The sequence below is a fragment of the Argopecten irradians genome, unplaced genomic scaffold (assembly GCF_041381155.1).
Source record: "Argopecten irradians isolate NY unplaced genomic scaffold, Ai_NY scaffold_0216, whole genome shotgun sequence".
NCBI classification, from domain to species: Eukaryota; Metazoa; Mollusca; class Bivalvia; order Pectinida; family Pectinidae; genus Argopecten; species Argopecten irradians.
The window spans coordinates 1-15368 of NW_027187683.1; the positions used below are offsets into that span (position 1 = coordinate 1).

At 38.3% G+C, this 15368-nt stretch overlaps 1 protein-coding gene across 1 annotated transcript; it reads left to right on the plus strand.

The window, feature by feature from the left end:
• The first annotated feature begins 8710 nt into the window (after window positions 1-8710).
• LOC138312126 (chymotrypsin-like elastase family member 1) lies at window positions 8711-14835 on the plus strand. The gene is made up of 4 exons (XM_069253164.1): window positions 8711-8764; window positions 11319-11487; window positions 12207-12349; window positions 14510-14835. The coding sequence occupies exons 1-4, from the start codon at window positions 8711-8713 to the stop codon at window positions 14675-14677; spliced, it is 534 nt and encodes a 177-aa protein (XP_069109265.1). The 3' UTR covers window positions 14678-14835.
• The last annotated feature ends 533 nt before the right edge of the window (window positions 14836-15368 follow it).

The window sequence follows — 15368 nt, forward strand, 5'->3', positions numbered from 1 at the left end:
AACAGTTCTTATATCAATACATCGGGCTGGGGTACCCGTAAAACAGTTCTTATACATATACATTAGCTAGGGTACCAGTAAAACAGTTCTTATACATATACATCAGCTAGGGTACCAGTAAAACAGTTCTTATACAGATAAATCAGCTGGGGTACCAGTGAAACAGTTATTATACAGATAAATCAGCTGGGGTACCAGTAAAACAGTTCTTATACAAATAAATCAGCTGAGGTACCAGTAAAACAGTTCTTATACATATCTATTAAGCTGGGGTTACCGGTAAAAACAGTTCTTATATCGCGGGGGTATAAACATCAGCTAGGGTACCAGTAAAACAGTTCTTATACGTATCCATTAGCTGGGGTACCAGTAAAAACAGTTCTTATACATATTAATCAGCTGGGGGTACTCGTAATACAGTTCTTATACATATACATCAGCTAGGGTACCAGTTAAAACAGTTCTTATACAAATAAATCAGCTGGGGGGTACCAGTAAAAAACAGTTCTTATACATATCAATCAGCTGGGGTACTCAGTATACAGTTCTTATACAATAATACATCAGCTAGGGTACCAGTAAAACAGTTCTTTATACAAATAAATCAGCTGGGGTACCAGTAAAACAGTTCTTATACATATCAATCAGCTGGGGTACTCGTAAAACAGTTCTTATACATATACATCAGCTAGGGTACCAGTAAAACAGTTCTTATACAAATAAATCAGCTGGGGTACCAGTAAAACAGTTCTTATACATATAAATCAGCTGGGGTACTCGTAAAACAGTTCTTATACATATACATCAGCTAGGGTACCAGTAAAACAGTTCTTATACAAATAAATCAGCTGGGGTACCAGTAAAACAGTTCTTATACCCGTAATACATTAGCTGGGGTACCCGTAATAAAACAGTTCTTATACAGATAATCAGCTAGGGTACCTGTTAAAAACAGTTCTTATATAGATATATCAGCAGGGGTTACCCGTTTAAAACAGTTCTTTCGATAACATATACATTAGCTAGGGTACCAGTAAAACAGTTCTTATACATATACATTAGCTAGGATACCAGTAAAACAGTTCTTATACAGATACATCAGCTGGGGTACCAGTAAAACAGTTCTTATACATATACATCAGCTGGGGTACCAGTAAAACAGTTCTTATACAAATAAATCAGCTGGGGTACCCGTAAAACAGTTCTTATACATATCAATCAGCTGGGGTACTCGTAATACAGTTCTTATATATTAACAATCATACTCGCAATACAGCTAGTAGGGTACCAGTAAAACAGTTCTTATACAAATAAATCAGCTGGTCGGGTACCAGTAAACAGTTCATATACGTATTACATCAGCTAGCTGGTACCAGTTTAAAACAGTTCTTATACCCATACATTAGCTGGGGTAGTGTTACTAGTAAAACAATTTGTAGCTAGCTATGGTTTCAAAGGAAGACACCAATGCTGTTGTCGGGTGTTCACTTCATTTATTCATTAAAATAATACCCTGTAACATGGAATTACATCATTATTACCATTTTAATTATCAGTTATCTTATAATAACATACAATTATACGGCTATACTTCATTATGTTCATATTACTTTACATAGTTCTAACGGATAGTTAACAGTTCAGTATTATTAATCAGAACATAATATAATAGCAATTAACAACATCTATATGTATAGATGGCAACTATTACATAAAAACAACTATAGCATATATAAAAATACCCACCTCTTCAGTGTTGAAGTGGTTATTGGTATTCATATAAAATAATACCTGGACCGTTTTATTATACGTTCGTCCGACGCTCAATTACTTTACAGGGTAACCTCAAACCCAGTTCGTTATCAGTACATATATAATGTTAACAACAATAATAAAACAATACAATTAAATTAAAACATACAATACGAATACGCATCGCAATATCACATCTCCCGTATCTGAATAATTATTGCCCGATATAAATTTATCGAAGATTCCATAAAACTGAATACTAGTTACTTTTAAAATAAACGGATTACCATAATCAAATTATAGTAAAATTACGATATTATTTATATTATGATAATGAATATTTAAACATACCATACGGCTACTTACTAATTATTGTACTGGGCTAATTTCCTATGAGTCTGCCATCGAGATCCATCGACTAAAGATCGAGGTTGGCGCTTGTCATCCAAAACCCAAGTTACCAATAACCCAGCATAAACTAACCAACATTTGCACGTCGACGGTAGACAATTAACCGAATACCATATAAGACACAAGGATGATTGAACTTACCACATTACTTCATCCGTCACAGAACCCATCGCTCTCACTAACACAGTGCCTTTATCCCGGCGCGGCGCGCGCAGGCGCTCATGTCGCTGTTGCGTATCCCGCGACCCGCTGACTATTGCAATTACGGACCAGACGCGAACGCGCCACTAAAATAATAACTATACATAATAAAAGTAGTAAATTCACTACAACTACATGCTCCCCTCCTTAGATGGAAGCTTGTCCTCCATCTATATGTTCAAGGACAACTTATAACAAAAAATAAATGATAGAATTACAATACGATAAAGAGATTATACGAACAAAAAGTCTTAATTTTCAGCACAAAATTCATGCCCGTACTCCCACGCTCGTAAGAAGATGCCCTCATCTTCCGCAAGGGTTTCCAAAAATAACATTTACAACATGGTTACAAGTAATCCAAATGACAAAAGATAAAAAAAACTAAGGTGCTTAAAATTTTTAGCATTGGACTTTGAGCAGCCGAAGGCATTTATCCCGAAAGGACGCTGAAAGATACCATGTCCACCAGAAATAAAGCCTTCATTTTCCAGTCGCGGCACCGTTTTCAACAGGTTGACTGTGAACATACAAAATCGCCAGAGGTGTCATCCAATTAGGCTGGTCGTCACTGTTCCTTGTCGTTCTCCTTGGCTCTAGAATCTCCGGTTTCAGGCAAAATTTAACATTTTCCCTGTACTGCATCCACAGCTGCATTCTCCGGTTCAGATTCCGACGTTTCCACATCAAACGAAACCAGTGCGAGTGTCAGGAATATGTACAGTTGTCATTGCTCGAACCGGGATACTATCCTGCGTGGGTGCCGCCGCTGACATCGGCGGGGAAATATTAATAGTCCAGTGCCCACTACATCCGTCTTAGGAAACTGTCGCTTGTACTATTCGTTCCCGGACCTAGTGGTTTCGACGACGTTCCGCCACTGATTCCAGTCGTAAAGTGGTTCACGTCCCACCTTTTTTTTTTCGGGGAAACTCCTTTTACGTCGGAACTGGTTCAGCGTGGCTAGTTCAGCTGTCTAAGTGGTTGCTTATCTATTTTCCACTGGTCTATCGCTCCCATCATGGGAAGTAGATGGTTCCGGATGGAGGTGTGTTGATCTTTCCCCTTTCCCGTCTGTCCCTACGGTATTAGTATAACAGGAATGTCTCCATTGGGCGTGACTCTTTACGATGTACTCACGTCAGGTTCCCATCGGATCCGCTAGCTTATGTCGTCCCTCAAAGGCCAGTACTTTGACAATGACTCGGTCTCCCGGTTCCAAAAACGGGCTTCCCTACTACGAAGATCGTAGTCCTGCCTTCTGTCGACTCTGCGATTCCCGAGCCTTCTTAACTTGCAAAGCTAAACGAATGAGACATCCTGTTTCCTTTAATTCTTATATATAATCGGTTAAAGCATCGTGATGTAGGTTCCTCAACAAATCACACACAAAAGAGCAACTGGTAAACGCGTTGTCGTCCGAAAGTAGATGGAATGGGCGAAATATTCCATAGTCTTGTGCCTTGTGCAGTTATAAGCTAACGTTAGAGATCCTACGTAGCTTTTCCAATTCCTTTTTGTTGATTGAGGCTCAAGTGTTCCCAAACCATGTCAATAAGGGTCCGATTAAATCGCTCACACATATCACCATTCGCCTTAGGGATGGGAATGGGCTCGTCCTTGAGTTGGCTGTATGTTGTAGTTTTGTCACGCATAAGCTCTCGATTTACCATCCATCAAAATGGGTTTAAAGCGCCATGGTCGGAGTGTAACTCTCCGGGGAATTTTCCCCGTTATGATCTCAATTAACGTACCTTGTAAGCGCATCAGCAGACGCTGTTAGCAGAACTGGCTACGGGTAGGTATCGCTTTTAACCGCATACACGGGCGAATGAGAGCAGTAAGTACCAAACACATCCTGGATCCCTGACGGTTTGAAAACTTCCTAATTCAAAGAAAATGCCATTCCACATCCAAGTCCTTGGGCTGGGTGGTGAACCAAGGCCGTAACCAACGGTGCATTCGGAACTTCAATCTTAGACCTGCTGAAGTGACATCTAATTGACATTCGTTTGCCACTTCTCCACGTCTTTGGTCATGCCAGGCCAAAAAAATCTATCCCGCAGCAATGATAACGTTCTATCGCGTCCTGGGTGGCCCGTATCATTATGTAACGACGTCAACACTTGCTCGCGCATGGAAGCCGGCAGTACAAGTTGGTCTACTTCGCCCTCTTCATCAGACATGTGTCTATACAGCACACCACGTTTCAATTTCCAGCTATCCCAGCATCTCTTAAGGGTGGCGCTCTCTGGAATAGCAGGATAACCTCTTTCGTGACGGCTTCAGGTTCTGCCTTATGACTGGCAAACCATTCCCCAATGACATCATCATCTGCCTGTAACTTTCTCCATTCACGTGCTGTCATCGATGCGGAACCATGTTCGTCTTCAACTTCAAATGTATCTTAAGGCCTCTGCTGACCATAACTCAAACCATTCTACCTAGGGATCCCAATACAGGTACTGCTCCCTTTCTACACACGCGTTGCACATGACCTCTTGAACCGAAATGATAACTAACCCGGAAGTCGTGACAAAGGCATCCGCAATCGGCACTTTTTCCTTCATGGTCGGATACTTTAATCTCGATGTTGTATGCTAAGAAAGCGGACCAGCTCATCTATGGCCCCGCTCGCATCAAGCTTTGCTTTATGATAGGGATCGTAGGTCCACAAGGGGTTGTTGTCCCGTTTAAAACGGTAAATTGCTGTCCAGAGAAATATGTTCACTGAAAACTTCCTCCGGTAGATAGCCCCTTTCAACGCCAAGAACCTCCAATTTATGACGGGAGTAATTCCTCTTCCGATTGACCTACTGACCTCGGCGGCGTAGCAAGAATAGGTCTCAAATGTCCACTCCTGCTCTTGATTAAAAACAGATCCTAGGGCCCGTGTACTCCGCATTTCGTGTGCAGCTCAAGAACGCCGGCTGTACTTTAGCATTACAACCAAAGGTCAGGTAGGTTGCACAGTGCAGTCCTTCAGACTATGAAATGCTGATATAGCTGTTCTGACGTCCACAGCCATTTAAACTGTTACTCCACCATCGGTACTCACTTTACCTCTTTCTTCACCTTTTCGCTTGTTGGTGGCAATAAAGTTGGTTTAAGGCCGCCGCAATCTTGTAGCAAAAGCCGTTACGAACGGTTCTGTAATATCCCGCGAAACCATATAACTGACGTAATCACTCAGGTTTAGTTGGTGTCGGCCAAGGCTCCGTACCTTATCAATACTCATTCTTTGGGTCAGCTCATAGCCAACATGGTGTAACTATATTCCCCTCGTAGGCAACTACTGTGCGATGAACGAAACTCGTCATTTCTTAGATGGCAAGTTGCAATCCGTTGTTCGCGTAATCTCTGTAAAACCTTTACTAACCTCTCCAAAGTCTCCATCATAGGTCCTTGAGAAGATATTAATTAAATCATCAAGATATATCAAACAAATGGCAAGGTGTAGGTCTCCCATACATCGTTCCATTAAGCGCTGAAACGTCGCAGGAGCATTTGTAAGTCCAAATGGCATCCTTGTAAACTCGTAAAATCCTAATGGGCCAACAGAAAATACGCAGTACGCTCCTTGTGTTCATCCTCAAGCTCGATCTGATGATAAACCCGATTTTAAATCCAACACGGTAAAGTAATGCGATCCAGCTAAACAATCCAGAATATCCTCCACTCGTGGTAAAGCATATGAATCCCGTATGGTTCTCTGATTCAACTGACGGAAATCTACACACATTCTCAATGATCCGTCTTTCTTTCTTACCAAAACAACGTTCGAAGACCAAGGACTGTGTGATGGCTTAATGACTCCTGCAGATAGCAATTGTTGAAGATGAGTCTTGACTTCATCGTACATAGAAGGCGGTATCCTCCTGTGACGTTGTTTAAAAGCAACTGCACCGTCAAATCGATTCGATGTTTCACGAGACCAGTACATCCAAGATCAGTGTCCCCATGTGAGAATATATCCTCGTAGTCCTTAATGAGTTTCTTTCCAATACGCAATTCATCTTCGGTAACAGCTGAATTTGAAAAGTCTATCTTGTCCATAAACGACTGAAGTATTCCCATCTCGTCATCAGATTTAGGCAACTCTTGTACAACCACCGGCTGTATTTCACACAAAACGGCTTTTAGGAGGAATTACAAATGTCCTTGTGGTTAAATTGGAAAGCTGGATATCTAGCGGTTGTGTGTTATCACAATCGTAGGAGAATACAGTAGGCGTAACGTCTATATCCTTCGACAGTTTAGAACGTTCCGTAGGCTGAATGATAGCGCAAGTAGTCGGATAAGCACTTCGCTGATCTATGTATCCCTTTAGAGTAACCGTAGAATTGGGCTTCAAAATACAATCCATGTTTCCTGCATTCTTAACAAGACCAATGCTGTTACGATTCCTCGCTAAATCCCGGTCCCTCAACGTCATACAACGAAACGCTAAAAAACCATGGCGTATCCAACCCCTTCTGTAGATACTTCGGTCCTTTCTTCCTTCGACAATCTCCTAATAATACATCCAAAACATTTGTCCCGAACAAAACTGGTACCTTCGAGTTATAATTGCTGTTAGGAACAACCAACAATAAACAGCTCTGCTCAGCTGATCCAGGTAATCCTTCAAACTTGACATTCGTCTCAACCAATCCCGAATACGGCAACTGTTGTCCATCTGCACACTCAATAGCAAGTAGTTCACCAACAGACTGTAATTCCAGATGACTCAAATGGCTTTCATAAAATCGTTGACTCACCGTAGACACCGTCGCGCCTGTATCCAGTAAAGCTCTGGTTCCAGTGCCATCTACTGTGACATCTACCTCATTAGCATTGCCAATCATCCGTGCACCAGTAGTCCTCTTCCGTCCGTCCGGACCTTGTATTCGGAAATCTATGAGCGGTCCGTCTTCATAGACTCCTTCCCTTTTACCGAACTCCGCGAGTGATCCAATATTACTCGGCATCGCGCTCTAATATGTCCCGGCTGCCTGCATCTCCAGCAGATAACATCAGGTTTCTTTCCTAATGACTCATCATCCCCATCAGACTTATCCTGAGATGGCCTAGAATGGTAAACAGATCCTTTTCCATAATTGTTTGAATTCCCTCTATTCCGGTTACGATGATCTCGGCTGTTCTTCCAAGATACCGCGCCTCCGTCAGACATCTGTTTCTCTAACCTCTGAATAGCGGCAGACAACTGGTTTACCATAGATTTCAAGTCATCCCTCTCATCCTTCGTCTCTCCTTCAACCACAGAATGAACAGTAGCTGTCGCCATCGCAGATTTACCACCATCTCTTGACCTCTCCATAGACCTGACTGCAATGCACAATTCCTCAAAGTCAGAAATAGAATCATGTTTGTGGCCGGTTATGTCTCTCAACTCCTGTCTCAATCCTGACCAGAACTTGTTGTGTAACCTCTTATTACGCTCTGCGGGTCCTATAGCAGCATCAGCCCTCAGCAACAAGTCCTCAAGCCTACAAGCCCACTCTGTCACGGTCTCTTTAGGTTGTTGATGCGCTGCATAGAAGTTCTCCAGCAAAGTCTCCTGATCATCAACAATACCATACAAGCTTCTCAATTTGGCGATCAGCTGGGCTGGCGTCGCATGAGCTCCAAGTCTCATAGCTACCTTAGCTGCAGTTCCCTTCAACGACCTCCGAATCGACTGTCCAATGATATCCTGAGACTTACCCGTATCGATGAGACATTGTACCTCATACTTCCATAAATCAAACGAAGCCTCGCCTTTCCCATCATCTCCGGAGAATATAGGTATCTTATAGAACCTCGTGTCCAAAGTAGAAGAGCTAGTACTTTGAGTATTACTTACCCCATGACCACGTAACGATGGGTCCGCAGTATCCACTCCTCCAGTATTGCTGAGAAAATCCATCATCTGACTCCTCAAAGTAAGTAAACTTTCACCCTTGGGCCTAGCACCAAGCTGAGAAAATAACTTCGTCGCCTCCGCAACAGGATCGCTATCCCCGGGTGGAGGTATCGCTTCCGCCTGAGCGAGTTTCTCTTTTGAATCCGACATAACAAAGCAAGGGTTACAACATAAACAAAATAATAAAATGCTAAAGCAAACAAACACCAGTATCATCTACGTGTCCTTACCAAACACGGAACAAGTATTCTACTCTTGTCCTCATAGATGTAAACACTTACTGAATATATCCAGCCAAGTCAGCAACATCCAAAGCAACTAAAAAAAACATATATACACGATCGCGCGCAGTCAATATATATGCAACACGCGTACGAGACCGAAGCGTCAATCCAAAATAGCAAAAATAGCACCTAACGCACACTCATATACTCAACATAAATGCAGAAAGATTCACTCCGTACATATAACATAGAACACACCAACATTGACCCAGTAAGTTCCCACAAAAAAAAAAAAAAAAAAATTATAAATTCCACTGAAAAAAAAAAAACAACAACAAACTATCCTACATGCTAACTCCTAAGTGTAAAAAAAAATAAACTAGCGAAAAGCGGCAGAGAAAAAAACAAGTACACCTATGGCACAAATGGTCCGAAAAGATTAAAAAAAAAATAAAAAAACTAAGTTTAGAAGCAAACAATCCTAACAAATGTTAAAGTAAAAAAAAAATGCGGCAAAAAGAAAAAACACAAATATCAGAGACGAGTGATTTTTAGCAAAGTACACAGCGACAACCAAAATATAAATGTACCAACAAAACAAAAGTATCTAAACTTCAATGCAAAAAAAAAAAATAATTAATTCGCTCGCAAACAAAACCAAGTAATTGTAGCAAACAAAAATCTAAATTAAATAAGTATCCAATAAACTCGTGTAACAGCAAAAAAAATAATCAATTACTCCATACTAATATACTATCGTGAAAATAAACAAGATTCTGAAAGCAAGTATTTTTTATATCTAAAAAAAAATGTCACAAAGTTACCGGAACTAATATGCCACAAGTTCAGAATAACCGGAAGTACATAAACAGGAAGTTCACAACCAGAAATACAAATTTAGAAAATACACATCTTATGACAACGAACGAAAATAATAAAAATACTGAATCGGTAGTTGAAATCAAGTAAATATTCACAAATTTTAGAACAACGTTATCAAGAGAAAAAAAAAAACTTTTGTGAAATACAGAATGTCAATTTACACTTTTTAACTGAAGATCACAGAAGAAGCACAAGATTTATAGCAAGATATATGAAAAGTCAGTGGTACACAAATGTCATTTACCGTGTACGGTCTCCTCGGCTATTCCTTCGTCCAGTTCTTATCCATTCACTTTCAGCTTAGAATTCACTATAGATACGCACATATAGGAAACGTGCCGTACACGCGCACTCGCTGGTCAAGGTCATCTGTAGGTCGTTCAAACGTAGACGCGTGTCTTTCCGATACACAAACATACACAATGGAAATCCATTCATTCATTCACCAGGTGAATCGTCGATAGGTATACACAGGTGACTTTACCTGTCGGGCCTTCAAGGTCGCTATTCTACTTGGTAGGAATCACAACGTATCCCGTCATGCGTGTCGACTGGCAGTACACAAAGGTCATCAATCCAACGATACATGGGCGCCAATGTAGTAGCTATGGTTTCAAGGAAGACACCAATGCTGTTGTCGGGTTCACTTCATTTATTCATTAAAATAATACCCTGTAACATGAATTACATCATATTACCATTTAATATACAGTTATCTATATACATACAATTATACGGCTATACTCATATGTTCAATATTACTTTACATGTTCTAACGGATAGTTAACCAGTTCGTTATCAGAACATATATAATAGCAATTAACAACATCTATATGTATAGATGGCAACTATTACATAACTATAGCATATATAAAAATACCCACCTCTTCAGTGTGAAAGAGGGTTTCACCGGACCGTCGTCCGACGAGCTCAAACCACTCGTTTTATACTGTTGAAATAATAAAACAATACAATTAATTAAAAACAATACGAATACCATCGAAATCACTCTCCGTCTGAATAATTATGCCCGATATTAAAATTTATCGAAATTCCAAAAAATGATAAGTTACTTTTAAATAAACGATTACCATAATCAAATATATTAAATAGATATTATATTATATTATGATAATAATATTTAAACTACATACAGGTACTTACAATTATGTACTGGGGCTAATTTCCTATGAGTCTGCAATCAGTTCATCTACTAGAGATCGATGTTGCCTCTTGGTCATCCAAACCCCAAGTGACCAATACCCCAGATAAACTACCCAACATTCACTCGACGTAGACAATAGACTAATACCATATAAGGACACAAATATGATTGACATACACATTACGTCACATTCACATAACTCATCGCTCTCACTTACACGTGCCTTTTCCGCGCGCGCGCCAACGATCTTGTCGCATTGCGTATCCGCGACCCCGCGACTATCGCTATACGGACCATACGCGAACGCGCACTAAAATATAACGTATACAAAATAAAAGTAGTAAAATAACACTACTACACAATTCTTATACAGATAAATCAGCTGGGGTACCCGTTAAACAGTTCTTATATAGATACAACAGTTGGGGTACTAGTAAAACAATTCTTATACAGATAAATCAGCTGGGGTACTAGTAAAACAATTCTTATACAGATACATCAACTGGGGAATAACGTGAATGAAAGTACTCACAAATATCTACGAATATATCTATCAACGGAATCATGTGAATGAAAGTACTCACAAATATCTACGAAGATATCTAACAACGGAATAATGTGAATTAAAGTACTCACAAATATCTACGAATATACTATGTAAAAATAATAGCTTATGTAATACTGACAGTATTCTAGTAAGCAACTCTGCTTTATTCAGAACCTGTACTTTAGAAGTTTATCCGTTCGATTAAATGACCATTTTCATATCATATTTCAGCATCCTGACTATGACGATGTTAAATACCCAAACGACCTGTCAATCATAAAGCTAGATAGATGTGTCAAGTTCAATAAATACATCACAACGATACCACAGCTGGCAGACGACGGTATGGACTTCATCAACAAACCCTGCTACGTCACTGGCTGGGGAGTGTACGACCGAAGTAAGGCCACAATTGATATAACAGATTTTTTTAATATGTATTAGTATTAGTAACTTTATCCTCCACTGACACAATTTAAGTTTTGTATTTACCATGTTTATTTGTTTCCTCTTTAAATCTGCCTTATTTTCAATTCTGTTTTAACCTAGATAACGTTTAAAATAACACTAAAACCATAACGTGCTCTTTTATGAATAGAGTGCACTCTGTGTAAATTAATTTCATATGTCACACTCATTTTTTCGGTTAGAAATTTTCGCATAGACTGGAAGAATTGTACGTCGAGTATTAAAAAATTACGTCATACACGAAGAACATTTTAGTGGGAAATTTTAAAAGCGACACAGTCATTAGCCGAACTGAACTATTGGCTAAGATATTAATGCGCTACAACTCAATTTTTTTATTGTAAAAGTTAGTAAAAGCAATGACATGGATGATTAAATTAGTATCTATTTGAGATATTCAAGTTAAATTATAAGTATTGTCCTCAATATCGACTGGGTGTATGAAGTAAAAAACGGAGAGACATTTTTTTTTCATAGACGGAATATACCCGAAAAGCATAATCTATAAAATCAAACATTCTCCATTTCTTAATGATCTGATCTGTCGAGAATACATACATGCATGCTTATCAATGATGTGTATGTTTACGAGTCGTAGTTAATTTGCCCAACCAAAAAATATATAAAAACGATTGTTTTCTTCATTCTCAGATGTGTTTAGACTAGCAGACATTCTACAAGAAGCAAAAGTACCCGTGATTACAAACGCACAGTGCCAGCCTGGCATTTTAAAAAACATTACCATTACAGAAGATATGATTTGTACTGAAGATAACATAAGGGGAGGATGTTTTGTAAGTAAACTCATTTTCAGTGAAAATTTCATTTCATCTCATCAGATATGTTTTATCACGGCTGTTCCCGTGTATAACATGCAAAAGTAGAATTGTGATACGACGGACGAACAAGTTACGATCCGACAAAACCTCTTGTCACTTATTTCATTTAATACTATTTTATTTAGGCCCATTTCCTTTCCGAAACGGCTTTTTCCTTTAAATTGGCGATATAAAACGAGTTTCATCATTGTGTAGAGTTGGCAAAATTATAACCTCGCCCTTAATGAGAGGTCAACATTTTCTTGTACTAAACTAATTTCTCATATAGATTTTTGGAAAATTAAGTTAATATCATAGATGCCGTTTTTACCACATACACGAGATATTGTAAAGCCATAGTTTCCTAATATTTACATTTTCACTGAATGTAACCTTACAAAACGCAGTTTGCATTCATATAGTCTATGAACCACAGCCGCTTACCATGACTTCATTATCATTGTGACGTCACAATTGTCGTACCAGCGATCACAAAAAATGGCTGTTCCATCCTTGACGATAACGAAAGATTTATACATTACAGATATAAAATCCATAATTTCCTAATGAGGTGTTTGATATGTATGGATGTTTGCAGAATTTATTTTCTAGTGGTCTTCTTTAAAAATATACTAGTTATGATTAATAAGACTCATTTTTTTTCTCAGAATAAAAACATATGCTACCCATACCCCTTAATTTTGAGATACAAAATGCACTATTTTCAGTCATTTTTGCCAGATCTAACGCTTTACAGAAAAAGTTCTGGTATTAAACTTTTGTCAATATTACTTTTTATTGTATATTTACATTTTGTCCATCTTAAATATTAGTTGTTTTTTTTTCAATATTTAAGAGTAAAACTAAAAGTGTTAATATTACCATTTAATGTAAAAATAAAGTATCAAAAGTTTTCACACAATCATGATCAATATTTCAATTACCACGAACCAATAAAGATTTACACCCAAATTTAGCTCGATACAGCTAAAAATGCTGATGCAGTGATGATGAAAGAAAAAACCATTTCAGTTTAAAAAGAATGGTAAAATTTTGGCTTAGTCAAAGCGAACAAAGACATTCTCAAAATGGGCGCCAATCGGGCCATTTCTAAAACAATCCCCATCTAAAAAATCTTCTATGGATAAAATATGCTTTATTTTCAACTTATGAAACTCTCCTCATTTTTTTGTGATTTTCGTCAACGATATGCTCCTTATATTTTCTATTTGTTGATATTATGTATTGTCAACGATATGCTCCTTATATTTTCTATTTGTTGATATTATGTATTGTACTGTTATTCATGTAGTTACCAGGAGAGGGCTAATACAGGCATTGCCTGTTGCTCAATCCCCATTCTAATCATACAATAAAACGTTCTGAAATGGAAAAAAAAACATTGCTGTGAAAAGAGATAGTTTTGAATATAAAATCAAATTTCAAAGAATCAAAAGTCAGTGAAGAGGAGTAAATCAGGGGTATTTTCTGTGTAATATATCAAATAATTTAGAATCCTACAGTTTAACTTCCTTTTTAAAGCATGTGTAAAACTGATGTAAAGCTAAATATCTGAATTCCCTTTTCAATTGAATGGTGGTAATATACATGTGTACATTTCATCACTTTTGGCAAAGCAAATTTCTCCAAATTGTTGTTAACTGGCGATTTCTGTTGTTATTTGAACCGAACCTGATGTTAACTAGTACATCCGGTTGCTAACTGGCCCCGTCTTGCTTTCTGTTGTTCATTGGCCACAGCTTTCTGTATCTGATCCCTCCTGTTGCTTACTGAACCCTCCTGATGCTTACTGAACCCTCCTGTTGCTTATTGAACCCTCATGTTGCTTATAGAACCATTATGTTACTATGTTGCTTATTGAATCATCCTGTTGCTTACTGAACCCTCCTGTTGCTTACTGAACCCTACTGTTGCTTACTGAACCCCCCTGTTGCTGACTGAACCCTACTGTTGCTTATTGAACCCTCATGTTGCTTACTAAGTACTTCAGTTGTTAATTAACTCATCCTGAATCTAATTTATTTATTTTATTCATAAAGATATAGATCGCACAGTCTATATGAATCCGTCAGCAAATGCAATATTTTAAAATGTTTCGGCTGTTTTATGATTTAGAGTGACAGTGGTGGTCCTCTCCAGTGCCTTATTAACCAGAAGTGGGTACACGTGGGAACTGTATCCTGGGGCAATCCTAGCTGTAATGGCCTTACCGTCTATGCGAGGACATCCTACTTCAGAGACTGGATCTTATGGACCATGGAGAAGATATCAAAATCCAATTAGAAAAATCCATAGAACATGATTGCCCAACTCTGCACATAATGAGTTTCAATCGAATTAATGTTAACATTTTCATGTGATTCTCCAAGGTTGTGTCAGATAGGTCAAACATATTTCATTTGACATACAACTACAAATCAAAGATATGTGTACAGTTATCACTATGTCTTGGTATTATTCCATTGTTATTTTTTTCATCCTATAAGGCCATATTTGTGTTTTCTGTGTTGCGTCTTTTTTTTTCTGAAACCTAAGCAGAAAAAAAACACATTCATATACACAAAAAAAAATCCTGTTATTTAAGTTGAGGAGTTCAAACTGTTGTAGATTATGCATATTGCATATGTTTTTACAAAAATAATTTGGTTCATTGCAAGTGATCAAAATAAGATTTTACTTTTATTGATTTTACATATTTTAGGTAGTATGAGTATTTTGCGTGGTGTACCTATCTTTCATCGCTCGGTTCATAAAACAGTACTTGCGTGTGTTTTTTTTCATTCCTGGGACTTAAACTGAACCAACAATGGACGCAAAACCAGAAATAACACAACTATGGCCTCAACAGTCCGTATAACGGTAATGATTCTCACATGAGTAAAATATTTAAAAAAAATAGCATAGGAATATATATATAGTTGGCGTTCTAGATTTTGTCGTAAACCGCCATACATCCTTAATACAAATCGATGTC

Bases quoted from the DNA above. Each gene is read 5' to 3' on its own strand.
- LOC138312126 (XM_069253164.1), top strand. From the start codon at position 8,711: ATGCAGAAAGATTCACTCCGTACATATAACATAGAACACACCAACATT. The intron at 11,488-12,206 runs GTAAGGCCACAA...CTTCATTCTCAG, and splicing joins CTGGGGAGTGTACGACCGAA to ATGTGTTTAGACTAGCAGAC. The intron at 12,350-14,509 runs GTAAGTAAACTC...TTTATGATTTAG, and splicing joins ACATAAGGGGAGGATGTTTT to AGTGACAGTGGTGGTCCTCT.